We start from the raw sequence: 22,312 nt of genomic DNA on the forward strand, positions 1-22,312 counted from the left end.
TCTCTGTTTCTCTCTGTCCAAATTTTTTTCCAAATTTTGCTTTATTGGCATGAAAGTTTAAAAACAGTATTGCCAAAGCATCAAAAAATTAAACATACAATAACATCAATACACAACAATATCAATTTAACAATAATATTAATACAACATCTCAAAAGTGGTGTGAGACAGAGCCCCCATTGCTCCCACGTTACTTGTAGGCCACCGCAGCTCTCCGACACCGAAGCAAAGGGAGGAGCGAAGTGAGAGAGAGATCCACGGATAGATAGATCTCTCTCTCTCTCTCCGTCTCTCTCCCAATTCAACCCAAACTCAGATGTGCTCCATTGGCATGAACGCCCAGAAACGGCATCGCCAAAGCGTCAACTACTGTCCCTCAGGTTGTGGCATGTTAGTACATACTGGGCAGCAAGGTCTGCCCTCTCTCCTTCTCCTAGGAGGACTTTTAATTTTGAGATATCACTAGATTTTTTAAAATCTGAAATCACAGAGTCAAATTTGTTTAGGTAGATGTTCCTAATTTTATGGAATGTTTTGCATTTTAGGAGGAAGTGCATCTCTGTCTCAACCTCACCGGTCCCACAGTGACCACATGTTCTATTCTCTCTTGGTTGCCATGACTTTTTGTGTCGTCCTGTTTCAATCTCCAGTTTGTGGTCACTGAGCCTGTACTTGGTGAGGTTCTGTCTCTGCTTTATGTCTCTGACAGTAGAGAGATACTCTGCCAATTCATAGTCTCTCTCTAGGGCCAGATAACATTCCAGTCTGCTTTGGCCCCCAGTTTCCTCTCTCCAGTGCTCCAGATAGGCTTCTTTACATCTCGCCATGATGTGTTTTACTCTGGTTGGTGTTTGGAGAGCAGTGTTGTTGAGAGACTGGTCCCCGTGTGTCTGAGAGGAGGCAGCTAGTCTCAGCACCAGCTGACATAGGGGACTCTTCTCTGGGCTCAGCTCTTGGCTTTGGAGGGCTTTGGAGGGGAGGGTGTCTGGGGGGCTGGATTTAAGGTGATTGAAGAATGTGAGTGCTCTCTTTTGAATGTTAATCATCAGTGGGTATCGGCCTAGTTCTGCTCTACATGCATTTGTTGGTGTGTTTCTGTGTACGTGTAAAATGTGTCTGCAGAATTCTGCGTGTAGAGACTGTTGGATGTTTGTCCCAGCGGGTATAACTGTGATGACTGAGTGGACCCCATACTTCACTCCATAAGCACAATGGGCTGGATGACACTGTTAAAGATTTTAAGCCAGATTTTAATTGGGATTTGAAAATTATAAAATGTTCTCTCTTCGAGCTTTTTCTTTTAGTGCATTTACTGCCATGTTGAAGCTCCCTGATGCAGTTATGGTTATACCAAGGTAGGTATAACTCATACTATGTTCAATCATGTTGGTGTTTATGGTAAACTGGTATTTGTTCTCCTGACATCTGGGGCGTTTTTGGAAAATCATGACATTGGTTTTCTTCATGTTCACTGCCAGGGCCCAGTTGTGACAGAACTGTTGCACTATGTCCAGCTGTTGCTGTAGTCCTTGTTCAGTAGGGGACAGTAGAACCAGGTCATCGGCATAAAGCAGACACTTCACCTCTCTATCTAGGAGGGAGAGCCCAGGAGCAGCACATTGATCACACTCAACAGCAAGTTCATTTATATATATATTAAATAAAGTCGGACTTAAGTTGCAACCCTGACGAACACCTCTTTTCTGGGTGAAGGATTCAGTTTGTTTGTCTCCAATTTTAACAGCACATCTATTTTCCAAATACATTGATTTAACCAGATCATATACTTTGCCCCCTATCCCACACTGTAGGAGTCTGTAGTAGAGCCCTTCATGCCAAATAGAATCGAAGGCTTTCTTGAAATCAATAAAACAAGCAAATATTTTACCATTTTTTGTTTGGTGGACATGTTTGTTAATTAAAGTATGAAGGGTATATACATGGTCGGAGGTCCGGTGTTTTGGGAGGAAGCCAATTTGATTTTTACTCAAGATGGAGTGTTCGTCAAGGAAATGTAGTATTCTTTTATTGAGAATACTACAGAATAATTTACCGAGACAGCTGCTGACACAGATGCCCCGGTAGTTACTAGGGTCTGACTTGTCACCACTCTTATGAATGGGTGAAATGAGCCCTTTGATCCAGGAGTCAGGAAAACACCCTGATTGTAATATGATGTTGAACAACTTCAACACTGCACCCTGCATCTCTGGGGTGCTGCATTTGAGCATCTCATTTTTGATGCTGTCTGGACCACAAGCTTTCCTTGGCCGGAGACACTTTGTCTGTGTGCTCAGTTCTTCCCAAGTCATTGGGAAATCAAGGGGGTTCTGGTTGTCTTTAATTATTTCTTCTAATGTTTGGAGTTTTTCTTTTGTAATATATTGGTCTGAGTTAGTTTGATTTATTGGTATATCTTTGTACAAATGTTCAAAATGTGCTCTCCAGATGTCACCATCTTGGATGGGTAATGCCTGTGGTTGCTTTGTGTTGAAGTTGTTCAACATATCCCAGAATTGATTTTGATCAATGGCGTTCTCAATATCTTCAAGTTTCATGTGGGTATAATTTTGTTTTTTGTTCCTAATTGTACATTTATACGTGTTTAAAATTTCATTGTACCTAATGCGTAAGGCTGGGTTGTTTGGTTGGCGATGTTTTTCATTTGCTATTTTTCTCAGGTCTTTTCTGATGCTCTTGCATTCTTGATCAAACCATTTTTCCGTGTTTTGCCTTTTAACAGGCTTCCGTGTTTGTTTTATAAGGTCAGCTTTAATAGCTGCCTTGTGAAATATCATATTGATATCATCAATGGCCTTGTTTACACCGTCTCTGGTGTGGATATATTGTTGTTGGTCATATATTGATATGTCATCTATCAGATCAGGTGAGTTCAAGGCCATGATGAATTTGTCTCCACTGTCTGGGGCCCATCGGTAAGTAGCATTTAATTTAAACAGCTTACTGGATTCTTTTTTTATGTCATTCATTTGACCTGAGAGTTTAAAGAACAGATTTATTTGGTTGTGGTCTGAGAGGGGGGATTGTTGTCTGACAGTGAATGCACTGATAGTGGAGGGGTCCATGTCAGTGATTGCATAGTCTACTACACTAGATCCAAGAGCTGAGGAGTATGTGAATCTTCCTAAAGAGTCCCCTCTGAACCTACCGTTAACTATGTACAGGCCTAAGGCCCGGCAGAGATGCACGATCTCCTTGCCACTTTTATTTATTCCAGAGTCCAGGTTGTTCCGGTGGGTGATGGTTGGTGTGGTAAATAAGGGAGTTTGACCAAACACATGGTTGTTGCCCTGTGGGTCGATGACATCAGGTTCAATTCCTGTTCGTCCATTTAGATCTCCAGTTAGAAGCACGTTTCCCTGGGCCTGGAAACAGGCGATTTCTGAATGAAGAGTTTCAAAAATGTCTTCTTCATAATAAGGAGAATCCACTGGGGGTATATAGATAGCACAGAGATATAGATCCCTATCAGTTATGCCCAGAGTTTGGTCTAACCTTAACCAGATGTGTGATTTACCCTGTTTTACTGGTGAGATCTTATGGCAAAGGTCTCCTTTATACCACACCAAAATCCCCCCCGATGTTCTGCCCTTGCGTATGTTTTTAAATTTGATAGAGGGCACCATGACTTCATTATATCCTGGAGGACAGTGAGTGAGTAAATCATTTTGACACCATGTTTCTGTTAACACAATTATATCAACGTCTTTGATAGATTTCATGAATTCAGGGTTTCCACTCTTCAGTTCAAAGGTTGAGGAGTGGAGACCCTGAATATTCCAGCAGCTTATATGAAATGAGAGCATTTAGAAAAAACAATCAAAATGAACCTGTATAGTGAGACAAATATAAAGAACACCTACCACGATCTATACATGTACAATACTGATAATGATAATAATTTTGACATAAATTTCATGGGGGCATGTACTATTTTCACTAATATTACCACTATACTGACTACTACTATTGCTGTTATTACCACTATTGATTAACAATATATTTCCATGTTGTTCTGTTATTCAAGTGGGAAGGTGTTCTCAGTATGTTCATCTTAGCTGAGCAGAAGCCAGGTGCACAGGGTGCGCAGCATCTCTCTGATGTCTCCCAGCTCAGAGGTAGCAGGGGGAGGGACTGTGGCAGTAGGCGGGGCTACGACTGCAGCATAGCTCCGCTGTTGTGGGTGGGGAGGGGGATAAGGGGCAGGTGCTGCTGCTGCATATCTCTGCTGCTGTGGGAAAGGAAGGGGATAGGGGCAGGTGCTGCTGCTGCATATCTCTGCTGCTGATATTGTAAAAGGGGTTGGAGGGCAGGGGCCGAGGAGGGGGAAGGTAGCCTCCTCTGGTTCTGCCTCATACTGGGGTGGTGGGGGGTGGAGTTCTGGGCGGTCTGGGAGGTCTGGGATGGTCTCTAAAGCTCCTAGTAACGCAGGGGGTGGAAGGATTGTGTCCCAGAGCCGTGTCTTTAAGGGTCTTTGCAAATATCCCCATCCTTTCTTTGTGTAGATGGAGTCCATCATAGAGGTCCCAGGTGCCAAGGGTTGGGTGGAAGGCCAGGTGGACATTGGGTAAGGGGGCACATCCTCTTCTGATCTCCATATTTATGTCATGGATGACATGGGGAGGGGTGTCTGTCCTAGGCAGCAAGGTGGAGATCACAATGCGGGTGTCAGGGAATTCCTTACTGGCCTGCTCTGCCATCTTCCTCACTGCTTCAGCAGTGTTCTTACGGAGGCTGTGCAGGTCATTTGTTCCTGTGTGGATCACCATGTATTGAGGGCTCCTGAAAGTCTCCTTTTTCAACAGCTTCATTGCCTGGCCTGTGGTGCTGCAGTGTTTAGAAATCACTTTTTTACCAGGAAAAAGCTTGTTTGTGTCCAGGAATTTCCCATTAGAGTCAGTCAACAGGACCACTTGTGGGGCTTGCTCTTCAGGCTGAGTGGAGGAAAGCTGAGCTGGGCGGAGCTGGCTGTTGGTAGCTGGCTGTGTGGATGTATCAGGAGGTGCCAGGGTGTTGTTGGGTTGAGTGTAGAGCAGAGGGGGTGGGACAGGGACAAGGCAGGGGTTTGGGACACTGGCAGGGAGAGTTTGTGTCTCTGTATTTGTCTTTGTTGGGACGGATGAGAGTTGGTCCGTCAGGTGTTGGACTTGTCTGGTGAAGCTCCTTTCTCTATTCTCAGCATCCTCCTTCAGTTTGGCTAATTGAGTACGGAGCAGACTGTCAGAAAGTTGCAGCTGCATGAGTGAATGTAACAGTCGGAACATGGCTGGACTTGAAGTTAGGACAGATGTCAGCAGGAAGAGAGCCTTGAAGCTATCATCTTTCCAGTCTATGTCCATGTCTCTATCTCTCTCTCTCTCTGTCTCTCTCTCTCTCTTTACCTGTATATGTATAAACAGGTACGTCATTGTATTGTGTACTGTGTGGTGTTGTATTTTGTCTTCACTCATTGAAATAAATAGGGTGGACAACATGTTGGAAACGCCTCCCAGCATAATGCAACCCTGTTGAACTGCAGCATCTGAGTTGACCATGAAATCAAAACAACAAAACAAAATTATTCAACACACAGTCTGGCTCTATTCTCAGACCTTAGGCCTATTCTAGTTATTAATGCCTTTTGATTTGATTTATTTATGGATCTACAAAAGCGCTGCGATCCAAGGGATAAGATGTTGAAGTGAGTGAAGCAAAACTATATTCAACACTAAACATTATGTCCAATATGGTCCAACAAGATGTTGAAAGACTGATATAAAACATGCAACGTAAAACCAATACAGCTAATGCAAAAGATTAAAAGAAGATCAATAATTCAGTTACAATTTCATTTATAACCTGACACCTTACCACACAAGCTCTAACCTCTGAAGGTACTGCTGTTTGTTTGTTTTTGTCAACTTCAGCCTCTTCCTCAGTAAAACACCAAAAAATAAAAAGCCTCTGGCTACATTATTTACTGAAGGCATCTGTTTGTGTGATGTTCTTGTAGTACTGCAAACCAATTTCCCCCTGGGAAGATAATCAATCAATCAATCAATGTTGACGATTAACCATGGTTACCTGAACACGGATATTATTACGGAGTATGCTTATTGATCATATTGTATGCAGCTTGTGTTGTTACAGCAAACTCCTAACTGTATGTAGGTACATAGCAATAATTAATTGATTAGTTGCCAACTTTTAAATGAATAGCCAAATAGTTTAGAAAGAAAGAAAAAGTAACAATTCTCTGATTTGAGCTTCTAAAATGTGAATATTTTCTGGTTTTGTTACTCGTCTATGAACTGAATTTGTAAAACAAGACATCTTGAGGACATCATCTTTGGTCTTTGGGAAACGCTGATCGGCATTCTTTCCTATTTTCTGACATTTTATTGACCAAAAAACTAGTCGATTAATCGAGACAATTATCACTAGTTGCAGCCCTATATCTGGGTTATCCAAACAGCCTATAATGGCATAGAGACAGAGCCAGCCTATAAGAGGAAATTAGCTCTGCTCTGCAGCTTTTACTTCCTGTAAAACGTGGCCAAACAACAGGGAGGGGAAGTTTTACAGCAGAGCTAAAAAGCCCCGACGAAACCAAACACAAGTGTAAAAAAACAACATGACGTCTGTGAGCTCAAGTTTAGCTGGAAGAGCTTTCCTTTCCCGTCCTCCGCCCACTCTTTTAGTTACGTTGACGACAGGTGACCCCAGGTGAGCAAGGAGGGCAGAGACGTGTCCATACATGGGCGGAGAATGCGAGCAGGTAGACGCGCTGCGCAGAGTCCCTTCATGAGACGCGTTATAACTTCTGTGTACTTACTGTAAGCGGATCTCTGCGGGGAGCTAAAGCATTCTACTGCTGCTGAAGGAGACGAGGTGAGTTCAGAGACACAGCAGCTTCATCCACAAACATGTCATGGCTACAGGCATTTATTTATTGCTTTCGTTTTACAGTTCCTCATATTCCTCTGATTTTAGAGCAGTTTGAAGACGTTTCTGCAGAGCTACGACGTCCAAAGACAAGCAATTTAATAGAATACAATGCAGGAGTCTTTCTGCTCCACTTGATGAACAAGTTGTATTAGTTCTCGCCTCACAGGCTCCTGTGTATCCGGGTTATACCTGGACCAGGTCTTGCCTCCTGCCGTGGTTCTGTCATACATTGAATGTTCTGTAATTACATTGAATGTGTTGTAATTCACTATCCTGTTCTACACACGACATCATTGCACTTCTGTCCATCCTAGGAGAGGGATCCCTCCTCTATTGATCTCCCACAGGTCTCTTCCTCTTTTCTCCCCGTTAAAGGGGTTTTTGGGGGAGTTTTTCCTGTTCCGATGTGAGGGTCCTGAGACAAGAGGATGTCAAATGTGTACATATTGTAAAGCCCTTTTGTAATTTGTAATTTGTGATTTTGGGCTATACAAAAATAAATTGAATTGAATTAGTTGGTAACCTTTTTGATAATTGTCTTGTGATACATACCTGAATACCTTTTGGGTTTTTATAACTATTTGAATAAGTAGACATGGGCTTAAGAGTTTTTCAGTATTTTTTAAGCCCAAATGCTGAATCGATTGAACAAGACGATAGTTGGCAAGTGAATTGATAATTAAAAAGTAATACTTAGATGCAAACTCTGCGACTCATTACTTTGATTATCAAGTAATCTGATGACTGTTTTCCTGATTCTTTTCATTATTTTATTGTTAACTAACTTGTTTAATTATTAACTTGATGATCTTTTGGTCTATACAATGTCAGAAAATAGTAAAAAAAAAAAAAAAAAAAGCCAGAATTGGCATCTTCAAATGGCATGTTTTGTCCGGCCAACCTTCCAAATCCCAAAGGTATTCACTTTATCATCACATAAGAAAGTGAAAGCAGCAAATCCTGGGATAGAGCTATTTTTCTGAGGATTGACTTATTGATTAATCAACTAATTGTTTTGGATTCAAAGGCTTCTTCCAAAGAACTCAAGTATTTTCTGACTGAAAATGGCAGAATTGGTATGCAAAACAATCTTGTTAACCTACCGTATGTGTGGTGTTTTCTCTTTCTTGTAGTCGTCCCACCATGGAAACACACACAAAAACGCAAAGGCCCAACAATGGCCAGCTGATTTACGTGCCTCACAAGGATACAATGCGTCTGCTGGAGGTGTACGTCAAGCGCAGCCTCAGCCTCAATGACGGGGCACTGGGGAGTAAGAGGGCAGGGGGGAAAGAAAAGTGGGTGACGATGCCGAGAAAGATGAGACGACATTCCAGCGACCCTTCCTTTCACTTGGCCGATGAGCCAAACGACGAGGTGATTGGTACATTTTCTCCGGTCGAGCCCATCGCAGACCAGCCTGAGACGCGTCCGGAGGAATCCGAGAAACCCGTGAAAAAGCCAAAGAAAAACAAGAAGCCCTCACTTTGGAAAAGCTTCCTGGGTATTTTCTCTCTGAAGGTTAATGAGGAGAAAGATGAAGAGCGGGACAGTCCACCGGAGATACCCAAGTCCCCCTTGGGTATCTCAGATGCCTCTGACGCTGTCACCACCTGCCTGCCCACAATTACAGTCAATAAACAGAAAAGAAAGTCCAGGAGACATAAATCCCTTCGAAGAAGGTTCTCCGAAAGGCGGCAATCTGTGAAAAAACCTAAAGATTTCAACCATGATGACATCACTCGAGTTGAAGGTAAGTTTAATGATTACACGTGTCTGGATAAATTGACCTTATTTGTGTGGTATAAGAAATGACAAATATGATTCAATTCTAAAACACCTGTTGACCAGAATCAGTGGAAATCTCTTGTAAAGATGCTTAAACGGCATGTTGTTCCTGCAGAAGTGCATTTACAGTAAACTGATCGTTTCTTTTTCCAGCCGTCAGCGTGGAACCGACGTACTTTTACTACGAGAAGGTATCGGAGGAATTGGAGAAAATTATACACGAGGTCCAAGAAAAAGAGGAAGCTGCACCTCTCTCTGATGGTGAGGAACAGTTTATTTTCACTTTCAATTTCAAGTGCATGATCGAAGCACCATTATAAGGCTTTTGTTTTAATTTGACAGAAAACATTATGATAAAACAAAGCCATGCGGTTTAATGCACACTAGACAATAAACAGCATATCTCTGATGAATGTGTAATGTGATGAGCAGTGACAGTTTTGTATCAACGTTTATTTCTCTTGGCTGTGCGTCTTAGTTCTGCATGACTATAATAACTCCAAGATGAAATGAATCCCCATAACTTCATAAAGTGTTCATTGATTATACTTCCCCTTGTTGTTGATTTCTCTCAGAGGAGGTAATCGACAGGATCATTGCTTTGACGAAGGAGGAGGGCGATGCCATAGACGACAAGGTTGGCATTCATTTCTGCTCTGAGTCGAACTCTGTGTAGCGTTTAACAATTTGGGAATATTTACATGATCATTTGCTTTAAATGCTTCGGACAGAGTGGGGTTATTCGTGAGATTATGTAATTAGTTAATGTACGTGTGAAGTATTTTGGGGCTTCAGCAGTTTCTACAGAAAGCAAAAGCACTTCAATAAACCATAAACAGTGTCATAAAGTCCAGATCATAAAAACTACAAACTCCATGACACAAGTGAGTGGCTGAGACATTTCTGGTGCAACAGCTTTTCTGCTCTTTACCTTTGCTCGAGTCAAATTATTCATCACCGTTTTGACAGAGGGAGGGTGTGCAACAGGGATAAGAGATAGAGAGAGTCAGGAGACCTGCTATCAAAACACAGTATTGCATGTGACTTGCTTCTTAAATATGGACTGTTGATCAGACAAATCACGCAATGTGTTGATATCACCTTGGGCTTAAGGAACTTGTGATTCACCTCCATTTCTCAACGTTTTTAAGATCGAGACAATAATCTGCAGATGAATTGAAAAGAAAAGAAAAAGGTGTTTGGTCAATCACCTGCTGGAATGATAGAAATATACAAATATATTACAGGCGATTACATGGTGTTTGTCCTTTTACAGTGCGTGTTTATCAGCAGTAAAATCCCCGATAGGTCAAAGTGTCCTCCTGTATTTACTGACGGCCTTCCTCTCCTCATCTCCTCCAGCTGAAAGACAACCCCACCCTGAGCAACTTCTTCAAAGGGATGTCGTACTCTTCCTTCCAGAAGTTGGCCGACGCGTATCTGGAGACGGAAGCGTCGCCGACCCACAATCCTCCCACTGTCCTACTGACGGCACCGGAGCTGGTCAAGTTGGCCTTTACGCTCGACTTTACAGCCAGAATAGTCGGGCTCTCCAAACAGCACATAGGTCACATTACTGGCCTGGGGAACCGTTATCTACACGACCGATTTGAATACCAACAGGTAAGAATCAGACCTGTTGAAAAGAGACAACACTAAACATTAGAGATAGACAGCTTTGGTGCTCTTTTTAAAAACATATTTAATCCGCATAATGATTCAGTTTATATAAAAAGAATGTGCAGCATATCTGTAAAAATGGTGCAGCATTTAAACAGTCACCCAAACAAAGAGGCACACCAAGAGGTTTGGCTTAAAATGCTTTTTTTTTGTCTTTTCCAGGCGTGTTCAGATCATCCAGGGTCTGACAGTGATGACTGAGAGGCAACCATGCGAAAACAAAAAGAAGAATACACTGCTGCAAGTGAAGCGCTCAACTTTTCTCGGCACCATAGATGTGGTTAAGGATGTGTTGCAACCATGAATTTCTCCTTTTAAGAACACAAATACAACCTAACAAACTCTAAGCTTGTATTCATTTGCAAGATTTTTACTGTTTTGTGATAGAAAACAGTGTAATTCTGCTGCAACGGGATGTTTTCTGAAAAAAAACAAAAAAACAGTTGAATGGCTTTGGTAGATTTGAATGTTTACTTCTCAAAAGCTGATTTTACAAATCCACCCTTGAATTCGATGGGTTATTTCCATTGATTTGTGGTGATAAAAACAAGCAATGCAATAACCTTCATTGTATATAAGCTAGACTTATATATTTCTAGAATTGTTAATGGAAGCTACACTGAATTGTGACACAATTGTGTTTGTTGATATGAATGCTGGCGTTCATATTGCATACTCAAATAAAATATGTTTAATTTAATGCTCAAATTTGTTGTTTTTTTCTCATTATGAAACAAACTATACATCAATGTCAGGCTTTGTTCATTGGTAAATATTATCTCCGCCAGGAGAATCCTGTGATAACTTGTGTGTGTCCGTGAGCGAGTGTGCACCTCTCTGTCTGTCCATTCTGCTGCAGCAAGTTGCATTAATATTCTGCATGCTCAAGAACCTCTCATGGTTGCGGTGACTCACACCTTCTCGAAACACCTTTTTATTACCTGTTTTAACCTGCCATCGGCTACCTACTGACTCCTCACTCACTTCTCCTAACCGGCCCCCGGGCGGTAAGGGTCGCTAGTGATGACACCGCTGAGTGCAGCGCCGACCCAGCTGCTTCTTTGCGCCCAAAAGACACAGTGGGGGAAAACAGTTCGCTCACTTTTACTGTTTTGTTTTAGTCGGTGTGTGTGGCTAACAGAGTTCATCGCCACAACAGACTGCTTGGTGAGTTGAATTCAGTTTTTGGCAAGATTATATGATGTGTCTTATGCAATAACTTCGAGCCCATTGTTTGCAAACATCGCCGCTTGAGTTTGAAAGAAGTGTGTTATACAACGCCTTATAGCCCAGGGTTATATTCAGTCAAAGACACACCTCTCTAGTTGAAACTTACTTTTATTCCAAGGAATCCAATTACCGTCTTTCACAGGAAGAGAAAGTTAGAGCTAATAGAATGAGTTGGGTCAAACAGCTGGAGGCTAATACTGCAGTTGCTTTTGGATGGGAGTATCGCTTAATAGAGTTGTTAGTGTTGGTTGAGTTGTGTACACATACATACTGTACATATACAGTATATATACACATACTGTATATATACAGTATATATACAGTATATATATGTATATATATATACATGCAACCAAGGGTTGCTAGCATAGCAACATTTTAAAGGGTCACACATCAAAAAGGTAAGGAAGTACTGCCATTATATAATAGTTGTGTAATGGAACGAACAAGACCTTGACTTTGCCACACCTCTGTAGTCTTACTACACACCTTCTGAACTGCACAGATGAATGTTGAAAAAAAACAAAAGAAACCTGAGCATTCCTGCAAGACTGAAATTAACGTCATGGCAGTAACTGCTGCATCCGTATGCACAGTGTGTGTTGATCAGCTTAACATCAGCGTGTATTGTATTTGTAGAGATTGCTGACATCTACGATAGAGCCGTAATGTAATTACAGGATGTGACAGTCTGTCAGATACATGCTTGAAGCATGCAGTGATGGCTGGCTCTCACCTGTGGAATAGGTTCCCCTGCAGGCTTTTATCCAGCCAGAACTAATGGGCTCACAAGGGATTCTTGTGCATTCGGCAGCACAGTGCTATGCAACACATGTACTTGCATACGTCAGGGAAAAGAGGGGGGGGGCACAAGCAAATGGAGAAAAAGATGAAGAGACCGCTCGATGAACACAATGGTCCTCGCGTCCTCATTCGCTGCCACGTGAATGCGAATTGGTGTGAATGTGTTAACTGTGAAGCTAGATCTTTAAATTCATAATACATTCATGTCTTTTTTTCCTTTACGCTCAGTTGTTTCTTTTCATAACAGTAAAAGTAAGGTCTTCACCTAAACTTATTTACTTTGACACAAATTCAGGTGGCTGTCAGGTAAGACAAAAACAGGAAGTGCAGGCGAACAGTTCGCGGAAAAATGATGGTCACATTTCAGGATTACTCAAAGAGTGATGACGAGTTCAGTGACTAAAAAAAGCTGTCATTCGAAGTTGAATTAAAATGAAAAGATGAATTGTGATGTGAATGATGACTCACATCATTTATACACCACGTATCCAGAGTCCTGACTATCATATCAGCTCAAATACTGGATCATAGGCCTATTTCAAAGCAGACTGAGTCATAGCACAGATGTAATTAATAACATTAATGACAGCTCTGAGAAACTCCTAATGGAGATTACATACCTCTATTTTCATTTTGTCAATAACCTCAGCAAATACATTTCAGCCTAAGTGAGTCTAAGACTGGAAATAAGGAAATTGTGAATTGTCTGGCCACAACAGTGACAAACCACTTAATTACACATATTTCTTCTGATTCATTTAAAAAGGCTAAAAAGGTTTTACTGATGTCCACTAACAAGGCCAATGTAAAAAACAACTTTAAAGCCATTACAATACATTAACATTGACTGTTAAATACATGAAATGACAAAACTGTCCATAAACTGCAAAGCGGCAGCAGGTTTTTGGATCGTGGTGGGACCCTGTGTGTGTTGGATCATGGCTGGTCCCTTTAAGCTGGAGCCATTATGCGGTTTTGGCCAACAGCAGGACAGGCTGACCACATGCAGGGTCCAGATTGCCTAATGACGACAGGTTGCCCTGTCTGGACTATTTTTAGCTGATGACAAAATAACTTTCAACATCAAACCCTGAAAGCCAGACAATATATTTCTGGAACCCTTCATGGTAATGTCTTTGGAATAATATTCACAATAACAAAATCATTTATGAGAGCTATTTGAAACTTATCACAGAAGACAAGGACAATTTGATCAGTGTAAACCCTTTACATTTTTATTGCTTTTCAAACACAGAGAACACAGATTAATCAAAGAGTCCAAAGCCCATATCTTCGTCTGACTCTTCTGATTCCTCTTTCTTCTCTTCTTTTTTCTCTTCCGCTGGAAACGAGACAGAGAAAGAGAACAGTCAATGCTTCAGATGGACAGAATATTGAGCAGCACTTATGTACAATCTAGCCAAATGTTGTTGCAGGACTGCTAAATGCGGCCACAGAGTCATTTGCGGGGGCTATCAAGATGCAATAATATGATAATGAAATTTAGAAACTTCAAGCAACTCTCCTCCAGAAACTAGTATTCATCAAATGGAAGCTAAGAATGAAGGGTGTGCACATACCAACAGCAGGCGCAGCCCCGGCCCCAGCGGCCCCACCAGCAACAGCAGCAGCGGCAGGAGCCGCCACAGCACCACCTGCTGGTACGGAGGCTAACTTACAGAGGCCTGTGGACGAAGGAAAGAAAAACAAATTTTAGCACTCTTCCAAGAACAACATCTTGAAAGCTTCAGTGCATGTTCACCAAGAGGCCTTTACCTGAGTTCATGACTTCATTGATGTTTTTCCCATTAAGCTCACTAATGACCTGCAGAGAAATAGAAGATTCAAATTCAGCCACAAAAATCTCAACAGCTTTTTTTGGAATTGCATAATATGATGTCGTTAAATGGCGTACCTTGTTTAAGCGTTCGTCATCGGCCTCGATTCCTACGCTGCCCACGATGGCCTTGATGTCCTTTGCAGAGGGGCTGGTGTTCCCACCGAGCACAGCCAGGAGGTAAGCGGCCACGTAACGCATTCTGTATTGACGGACGAGACGCACAAATTCAACAACTTGTGACTATGCAGGTTATGCAACTCTGACATCAAATCAGAGAGTGTAAAATAAAAAGACGACCCGCATCTCAACATACAGGCTGGAACATTATCATCCATCCGAATAAATTTAGTTAAAATACACCACAAATAACTAAAGACGACATTCATTTATTTTGCTGAATTTCCCTTCATCTTAAACAGCCAGTTCCCTGATTTAGAGGAGACATTTTTAGATTATATTCATAAATCTGATGATTGACTTTCAAGCCAAGTTGCCAAACATTCCCTAGTTCAAGCTTTTCAAATCATTAAGCTGATGAGGAGATGCTGTCATCCCTGTCTCACATCATTGTCATGATCTTAAGGTTTTGGACTGTTGACAAAATAGGAAGCGTGAATATGTCAGTGAAAATGTGATGGCCATTTGTCACTATTTTCTGACATTGTTAAACAATGAATTGTGAAATTAATAATTCCATTATCAATGAAGCTGCTGAGTATTTTCCCCTATGGCTAGTTTGGAATATTACATGCACAAGACTTTCCTGAAGCCCAAGTTTTTGTATTCACATTGCTTATATTGTCAATAAATCAGACACATTCAGTGTTCTTACACTGCAGACAATGGAGAACAGTAATATTCACATTTATTTTTTGCCAATTCACTACGTGATGGACTATTCACTTCAGGTCTAACTGGTATAATGTACGACAGCGGCCTAATCATGGAAAGTTACTGAATGATTCTTGAACGAATACAAATATATTTTCTGAAAAGTACCCCAATGTAGTATTATCATGTTGTTATTCCTGATACAGGCCACTCTTGCATCAGCGCTAGTGTGATGAAATGCGTGCATGTAAGCGAGTGAAACGCTTGGGGGGAGCCCAGGTTGACGTTAGCTTAGCTACCGTTAGCTAAATATAGCTGTTAGCTTTAGCTTTAGCTGCTCGTATATTGAAACCATGCTTAGACTTTCATCAAACACAGACAGGAAGACAATAACCAAACGGTCGGTGTTAAGAGTTTCACCGTTTTGAGCTGTAACGTTATTTCTCCAGCAGTGTCACTCTGTACCGCTGTGATGTATTTGTGATTTAGAGCGAACAGAAAAAGCATGGCGGCCAGTGTTTTTACAACAACGACAGCTGGCCTCCATTAGTGACAGCGGCTGCATGTTCAGCAGCACCACGAATTTCAGGAACTAAAACCAACCCCCGAGTACATGCTGCATTGAACACACAGTTTGACGAGAACTAATTTGCACACACGTTTTAGATTATTCAAATTCTGACTTACTTTAAGTCTAAACAGACACGAAACGTTGGTCACGCTAGGAAAAAATCCGGAAAAGAGGAAGAGGAGAAACCGGAAGTTATGGAAGAGAGTAACATGTTGATTTCATTGGTCCACAGACGTTTACGTCATCAGTTAGATAAACCAATGAACGAGTGTAAATACATGAATTAAAGAAATGTATCCATTTATCCCATTATTTACTGTAAGTATTTAAATAACAACTTTCTGAATATAAATGGTGTGTTATTAAAATCATTGCTTTATTTTATTATTATTATTGATAGTTTTTGCATTAATTTTGTAAATAATGCAATAAAATAACCCGCCACGAAGATAAGCTGTAAAACTGTATACCACAAGTGTGTACTTCGAGTGTGCAGTAATTACGGAATTATTCAGATTCTTTACTTAAGTAGGTTGGTAAACACTGTAATTCTGTAAAATACCTTCAGTCTTGCATTGAAAATAAGTATTAAAAGTGAAAGTACTCAATGTGGGACTTAACAAATAAATTAAAGGACAATCCAATCCTCACATTTGAGGAGCTGGAACTGTCAAATGTTTGTAAACAACATGTCAAAATTGTCACAAATCCATTTTCTGTCAGCTTGTTGAATGATGTAAAATATACTGCATGTCAACAGTTTATCTTATAATTATTTGATATTAACAGTACAATCTATCCCTGAAGAGAAACTGTATTTCATCTGTTACAGTGGTGCCAGAGTATATTTTACTAAAGTGAAAAGAGTAACAACTCAATGTAAAAATACAACTTTAAATGTAAAAAGTCTTCATTCATAATATTGTTGAAGTACAGATGTAGTATTGCCGGTAAATTGTACTTTAAGTAACATAATAAGTCATTAGGCAGTATGATCCCTTTCAGAATGTTATATTATATTATAGCATTATTATTACTGATGCATTTTGTAGCATTTTTATAGCTGGTCAAAATGGATGTTATAACACTTGGGTTGGATGATTTATGATATATATAATATTTTGCAAATAATAGCATCTGATTGTAAAATGATAAGTAAGTGGTCACTCGGTGTAAAACAAATGTAATGGAGTAAATACAATATGTGCCTCTAAAGCTTTAAAGTAAATAATGGAAATACTTAAATAATGATGGGAATGTACATTGCATACCAATATTATATATTCTGTGTCTACTCTGATAACGATTTTATAATTAAATTAAACATTTTTTCTTTTTTCTTTAGAAACACACATACAGTTTGACACTGATTGAGTATTTTACAATGCATGTTGCAATGTCCTCAGCCTGAACGGGACGTCCTAACCATGGTATTAATACACAAGGACACACTCAGGTGGAGATGGTGGTGTGTGCAGTGTACTGTATGACAGAACAAGGATTCAGTTGATTGCGTTATTTATTTCCATTAATTTGCCATCAAAACATAGTTTATAAATCATCCCCAATACATTGCTGTATTTCCAAGATGGAGCTGTAATTATTTACTGGGCATTAGTAGTGCCACAATGTAGAAAACACAAAAACATGAATATACCATGAAGTGGTCTACCCTTCATTCACAACCTACAATTCAAAAAACTCCTCCTGTCTCTCCTGGGTGAAGAGCCAGTCGAACAGAAAGACCACCGAATCTGACACAAACTCTGCAATCTTCTTCACGTCTGTCACATACCACATTTTAAAGCCAAATTCTCCCAGTAATATGATGAGAAAAATGGCCAAGAACCCGAGGAAGATGCGGTCCATACAAAAGTTTGCCTTTTGTCTGAAGGTCCACTGCTCCCAAGGTAGCGCAAGCTGGGCTTCATAGTATTTACCAAAGTGTATCAGGGCTCTGTGTTCGCTATCCAGCTCTTCATCCGGAGCCTCCAGGTCTTGGCCCCCGTCTGCTCCGTCTGTGTCAGCCATTTGATTGTGGTTCGGTGCTGCAACTTTCCCTCAGTTGTCTGAGAATATCAAAATGATAAAAAAAATATGTTGCTTTTGGAGACTAAATTACAGATATATGAAGCTTCAAAAATCTTTGCTTTGCAGCTGTTTTTTGGGATGAATGTGAAGGGTCTTACCTCAAAGAAGATTAGTTTAGGAAGAAGATAAGATGCTCACACAGAATTGAGACTCTTGGCTTTTTTTGTCTCCACAGCTAGACCATGCTTGTGCGCCTTCAGCGTTCGACAGGCCACCAGCCACGGGAGTGTGTGTTGCGAAGGTGGTAAAGGCCGGTTGGTTATGCAGCAGCTCCCTCACTAAGACGAGGGCTGGGGATTAGACCACACTCAGCAGTTTCAAATCCCTTATCAAGGATGAAGGCGACAGATGGTGACATACGTTTTGATATGACGCCAGCATGTTCATGTGTGAACGTCTCAGGTGGGCGCAGGATAAATATGAGAAAAATAAATATCTCCGAGGGCCTCACTGCCACATCCACACCAAACCCACATGTCAAATGACAAAAAACATTCACACATGCATATTCTAAACCAGATTCAGATTAGACGTTTTATTCTTCGTCTTCCATTAAACTGTGAGCGGAAGTGATGTTACATGGACAGAAACAAGGAAGAAGTCAAACCGAGAACTGACACAGCTTTAGCCGAAGTTTTGGCTTTAGAGTTGGAATAAATCACTTCAGCATAAAGCTCTCTGGGTAATTTACTCAAATGTCTGCCACAGCTATTGAAATATGCCTGAAACTAGCTGAATTAGCTGAAAGGATGCTGACATCCTGTGATAAAGACTCATTTCCGGATTGCTTTTAATGTTGCCAGAGTCCTGTTCCATTTGGTTTCATGAATTTATTGTTATTTTGCATTCTAGGCAGGGCCCTTCCACTTCTCATCAGAACACACTGTCCTTTCTATTGATTTTACCCAATAAATTTCTATTCTCTTGGCTCTTCTGCTTTTGTTCACGTGACGACTCAAACATCCTATAAAGGTTTTTGTGCCAAAACTCACTTTTAGCCATGCTAGCAGTCTTTCCGTCAGTCAGTCCACTACTTGATCCAAATAAAAATATCTCAACATCTGTGTATCTGTGTGATGGATTGTCATGATAAATAGCTCAGACATATATGGCGCCCAGAGGGAGAATCCTAATGAATTTGGTGATCTCCTAACATTGCTTTTGTAGCACCACCGGCAGGTCAAAGTTTTCACTTATCCAGTGAAATATCTCTCTGTCCATGATGGGCTGCCATGCAATTTGATACAGAACTTCATGTTCCCCTCAGTATGAACTGTAATAATTTTAATTTTAATAATTTCATTACTTTGGCTTATGATCAAATTCTTGCAAAACAGATGTCAGTTAGTGCTAATTATCGAATGTTAGCATGCTAACACGCTAAACTAAGATGGTTAATGGTTAATATCATACCATAGACTCTATAAAATATGGACGAAGTCTCTTTGACGTCACACATAGGTTTGTAAGGAACCACTGTGAAGCTCAAAGTGGGTGTCTCTAGCCGTCGCCATCTTGGCAGTGATGAAACAGCCTAACTCTAAAAATGGGCAAAAGGATGGATTGTGGGTGGAGGCGGGTTCAGTGACGCAGCAGAGCAGACAGATAGCAGATAGCGTCTTGAGACAGCACCCACCTGTCACTCAGAGCAGCCACGCCTTAATTATGCCTAACTTTAAGCCCAAATAACATGTTAATTTCTGCTGGAAAGTTTGGCTTTTTTGGGCTCGTTTTTTGGAGCCAGCCTCAAGTTGCCATTTGATGAACTGCATTTATTGGCACTTTAGCGTTGGCTTCATTTCTCAGCACTGGAGGTTACTGCTTGCATTATACCTGCTTAGCATCAGCATGTTAGCATTTAGCTCAAAGCACCATTGTGCCTACATACAGCCTCTCAGAGCTGCTGGCATAGCTGTAGAATATTAGTCTTGTTTAAAATGTATTTGAATTGTTGTAAATGAAACATATTAAGTGAAGACGTTGCATGTTTATTCTGGTGTATTTCCCAACAAGCTTTTTGAACATGAAATGTTTGTTGCATCACTTATTATGTTGACATATTTATTAGAATTCAATATGAATCAATTATGGAAAACTTAAGTGAAAACAAATAATTCAAGTTGATAATATTTTTCCTTTGATTGCAGGCAAATTTTCTTAGAATCAAACTGTGTCAATGAATTAAGAATAGGTCAGAAATGAACTCGTCCATTGACTCTGCTTTTGTGTTCGTGAATGGGTTGATATTCCAAATATCACACAATCCCATGAGTGTCATTGGTGCACCATCTCGCTGTAAGCCACAGTGGTGCTCCAGTCCTTGTTACAGGAGTACATTCACTTTCTCCGTCAGGGCCGGTGTGCTGGGGGGACACGGGGTGGGCTCCGTGGGCTTACATAACATGCACCGGTGACTGAACTTGATCAGCGTGACACGGAACGACTTTATCCTGAATGCATAAACCATTGGGTTGAGCGCTGAGTTCACGTGGGACATGAAAATGCCGAAGTACAAGGCAAACTTGGGTATGGAACACTTTGGGCAAAAGAAGTCAATGCAGTTCATGATGTGTATTGGCAGCCAGCACACAGCAAAGAGAAAGACCACCAAGGCCAGAGATTTGGCCAGCTTCAGCTCCTTCCGATAGTACCTTTCTCCATCACACGTGGCCTCAGCGCGCCGATTAAGCTGCCGCCGGATCACCCTAAAGATCTCGGCGTACAGGGCGATCATTATGGACAGCGGCACCACCACCCAGCCGAAGAAATTGAAGTACACCATGTAGTCCATCCTCATGACCGTGGTGAATTTACAGACAATGTCGCTGGAACTGCTGAAGTTTCCTTGAGCATGGCGGTTATTCCATCCAATCATTGGAACCAATCCAGTGAGGAAGGAGAGGATCCAACACAGACAAACTGCCACACATGCCCTCCTCTGGGTCACTATGGTGTTGTACCTGGACAGAGTTATTGGAACACAAATGGAGACAAGTTTTTTATAACTTAAATGCATACATGCATACTTTCCTTCTACATTCGATTTTTTGTTTTTTTTTAGTACGCCCGTCCATAAATTATTGTTCGGAAGGATGTTTCTCAAGTGCCAGCTTTTAACATCAGCAAACAAAAAGTAGTATGGGTGACTGCCAAACTCGTTTAACAAACTGTGCCTACGTCAGTTATTTAGGCAGACAGGGACGTTTTCATTTGCTTAAAAGCTTTTGATGTCCAGCCCATTGATTTGCATTAAACCAGACAAGGATCTAGCCTCCTCCTGATCGACTCTCTGTTGTGAAAGCACACACTTAGCTCTCTGATGCTAAAAGCGATAACAAAAGAAACTGTCACTACTATTAGGGTAACTTTAGATATAGAAGGATTATCAGGAAATTGAGGGCTTTTGCTGTTTAAGGAAGGAATTCAATTTACCAAATACTCAATTTGACTTGTATGGCAGTGATACATGCCATGTAATGAGGTGTTAATAGAATTCTCATAAAAACAGGCTTGTGAATGAATAGCACTTATGCCAGTAAAATATTTCAGAAGCTATTTTTTATGATGAAAGCTGCAACGTACTGGAACAGGCAATCCCAACCAATCATAGATACTGTGCACAAAAATGATATCCTCTTCCCATTGCTCTCACTCATGAATATTTTATTGTTCTTACCGTCACTAATTACAGCAAATTGATACTGGCCTACTTTTCGGAACAATATCATCACCACATTCATCATCCCACACAACCCTAACCAAACTAACCTCTATACTTTCTGTCAATATGTCTAAATCCTGAGAAAACTATATTACACCCCTTTAAAGTGAAAGTATAACCGACTGGTTTAACAAAACTTCCTCACCTGGTGGGAATCATGACACGCAGGTATCGGTCGATGGCGATGGCCAGCAGGGAAAGGATGGAGCTCTGGGTGATGATCAGCAGCAGGCAGGACAGGAAGAGGCATGTGTAGAACTGAGTCTTAAATCCCTGACTAAGGATAATAGCCAGAGGGATGACCAAAACCCCCACAGCGATATCAGCCATGGCCAGAGACACAATGAAACAGAAGGTGGTGTTGCGGAGAGCCCGGTTCACACACACAGCCAGCACCACCAACACGTTCCCCACCACAGAGGCCAGGGCAATAGCTGTCTCAATGGAGATGTACATCATGTCCACATGTTCCTGACGCTTGATACCAGGAAAAGAAGACATTTTTACGATTCACAGCTTAGCTCAGATTGTAAAAAAAAAAATGAAAATTGGTTGTTAAAACTTCTTGCCTCCACTTTGGGGGTTTTTTTCAGCAAAAAACATCTTCAATTATGTATGCTGTTAGCTGAAAGAAGTGCTTATCCTCTTTGCCACATTTACACAATGTGTTGTTCTTCTGGTCCTGAAGGGATGTTGGACAATTAATCCTTAGCATGTTGTTCCAGCTTTGCGCAAGACTGGATTCCAGCCCATCATTTCTGCTCTCTCTCTCTCTCTCTCTCTCTCTCTCTCTCTCTCTCTCTCTCTC

At 41.0% G+C, this 22,312-nt stretch overlaps 3 protein-coding genes across 5 annotated transcripts; 1 reads left to right on the top strand and 2 right to left on the bottom strand.

The window, feature by feature from the left end:
- The first annotated feature begins 980 nt into the window (after nt 1-980).
- On the top strand, nt 981-11,375 carry LOC116400481 (uncharacterized). 2 transcript variants are annotated; one of them, XM_031878342.1, is made up of 6 exons: nt 981-1,017; nt 8,082-8,701; nt 8,890-8,997; nt 9,312-9,373; nt 10,099-10,359; nt 10,579-11,375. In XM_031878342.1, the coding sequence occupies exons 2-6, from the start codon at nt 8,092-8,094 to the stop codon at nt 10,615-10,617; spliced, it is 1,080 nt and encodes a 359-aa protein (XP_031734202.1). In that variant the 5' UTR covers nt 981-1,017; nt 8,082-8,091; the 3' UTR covers nt 10,618-11,375. The 2 variants fall into 2 exon arrangements, with proteins under 2 accessions (XP_031734202.1, XP_031734200.1); XM_031878340.1 differs by lacking the exon at nt 981-1,017 and adding an exon at nt 4,930-6,891.
- A 2,288-nt stretch (nt 11,376-13,663) lies between these two features.
- Nucleotides 13,664-15,895, bottom strand: rplp2 (ribosomal protein, large P2). 2 transcript variants are annotated; one of them, XM_031878317.1, is made up of 5 exons: nt 15,809-15,895; nt 14,366-14,489; nt 14,227-14,275; nt 14,031-14,135; nt 13,664-13,792 (listed from the first exon to the last, which is right to left on the bottom strand). In XM_031878317.1, exons 2-5 carry the CDS (start codon nt 14,486-14,488, stop codon nt 13,716-13,718), a joined length of 354 nt encoding a protein of 117 aa, XP_031734177.1. In that variant the 5' UTR covers nt 14,489; nt 15,809-15,895; the 3' UTR covers nt 13,664-13,715. The 2 variants fall into 2 exon arrangements, with proteins under 2 accessions (XP_031734177.1, XP_031734176.1); XM_031878316.1 differs by having other exon boundaries at nt 14,227-14,489.
- A 3,351-nt stretch (nt 15,896-19,246) lies between these two features.
- Nucleotides 19,247-22,211, bottom strand: LOC116400470 (adenosine receptor A1). The gene is made up of 2 exons (XM_031878326.1): nt 21,650-22,211; nt 19,247-20,743 (listed from the first exon to the last, which is right to left on the bottom strand). The coding sequence occupies exons 1-2, from the start codon at nt 22,003-22,005 to the stop codon at nt 20,107-20,109; spliced, it is 993 nt and encodes a 330-aa protein (XP_031734186.1). The 5' UTR covers nt 22,006-22,211; the 3' UTR covers nt 19,247-20,106.
- Nucleotides 22,212-22,312: the final 101 nt, after the last annotated feature.

This window comes from Anarrhichthys ocellatus, unplaced genomic scaffold, assembly GCF_004355925.1.
Source record: "Anarrhichthys ocellatus isolate YVR2014 unplaced genomic scaffold, GSC_Weel_1.0 scaffold173, whole genome shotgun sequence".
NCBI classification, from domain to species: Eukaryota; Metazoa; Chordata; class Actinopteri; order Perciformes; family Anarhichadidae; genus Anarrhichthys; species Anarrhichthys ocellatus.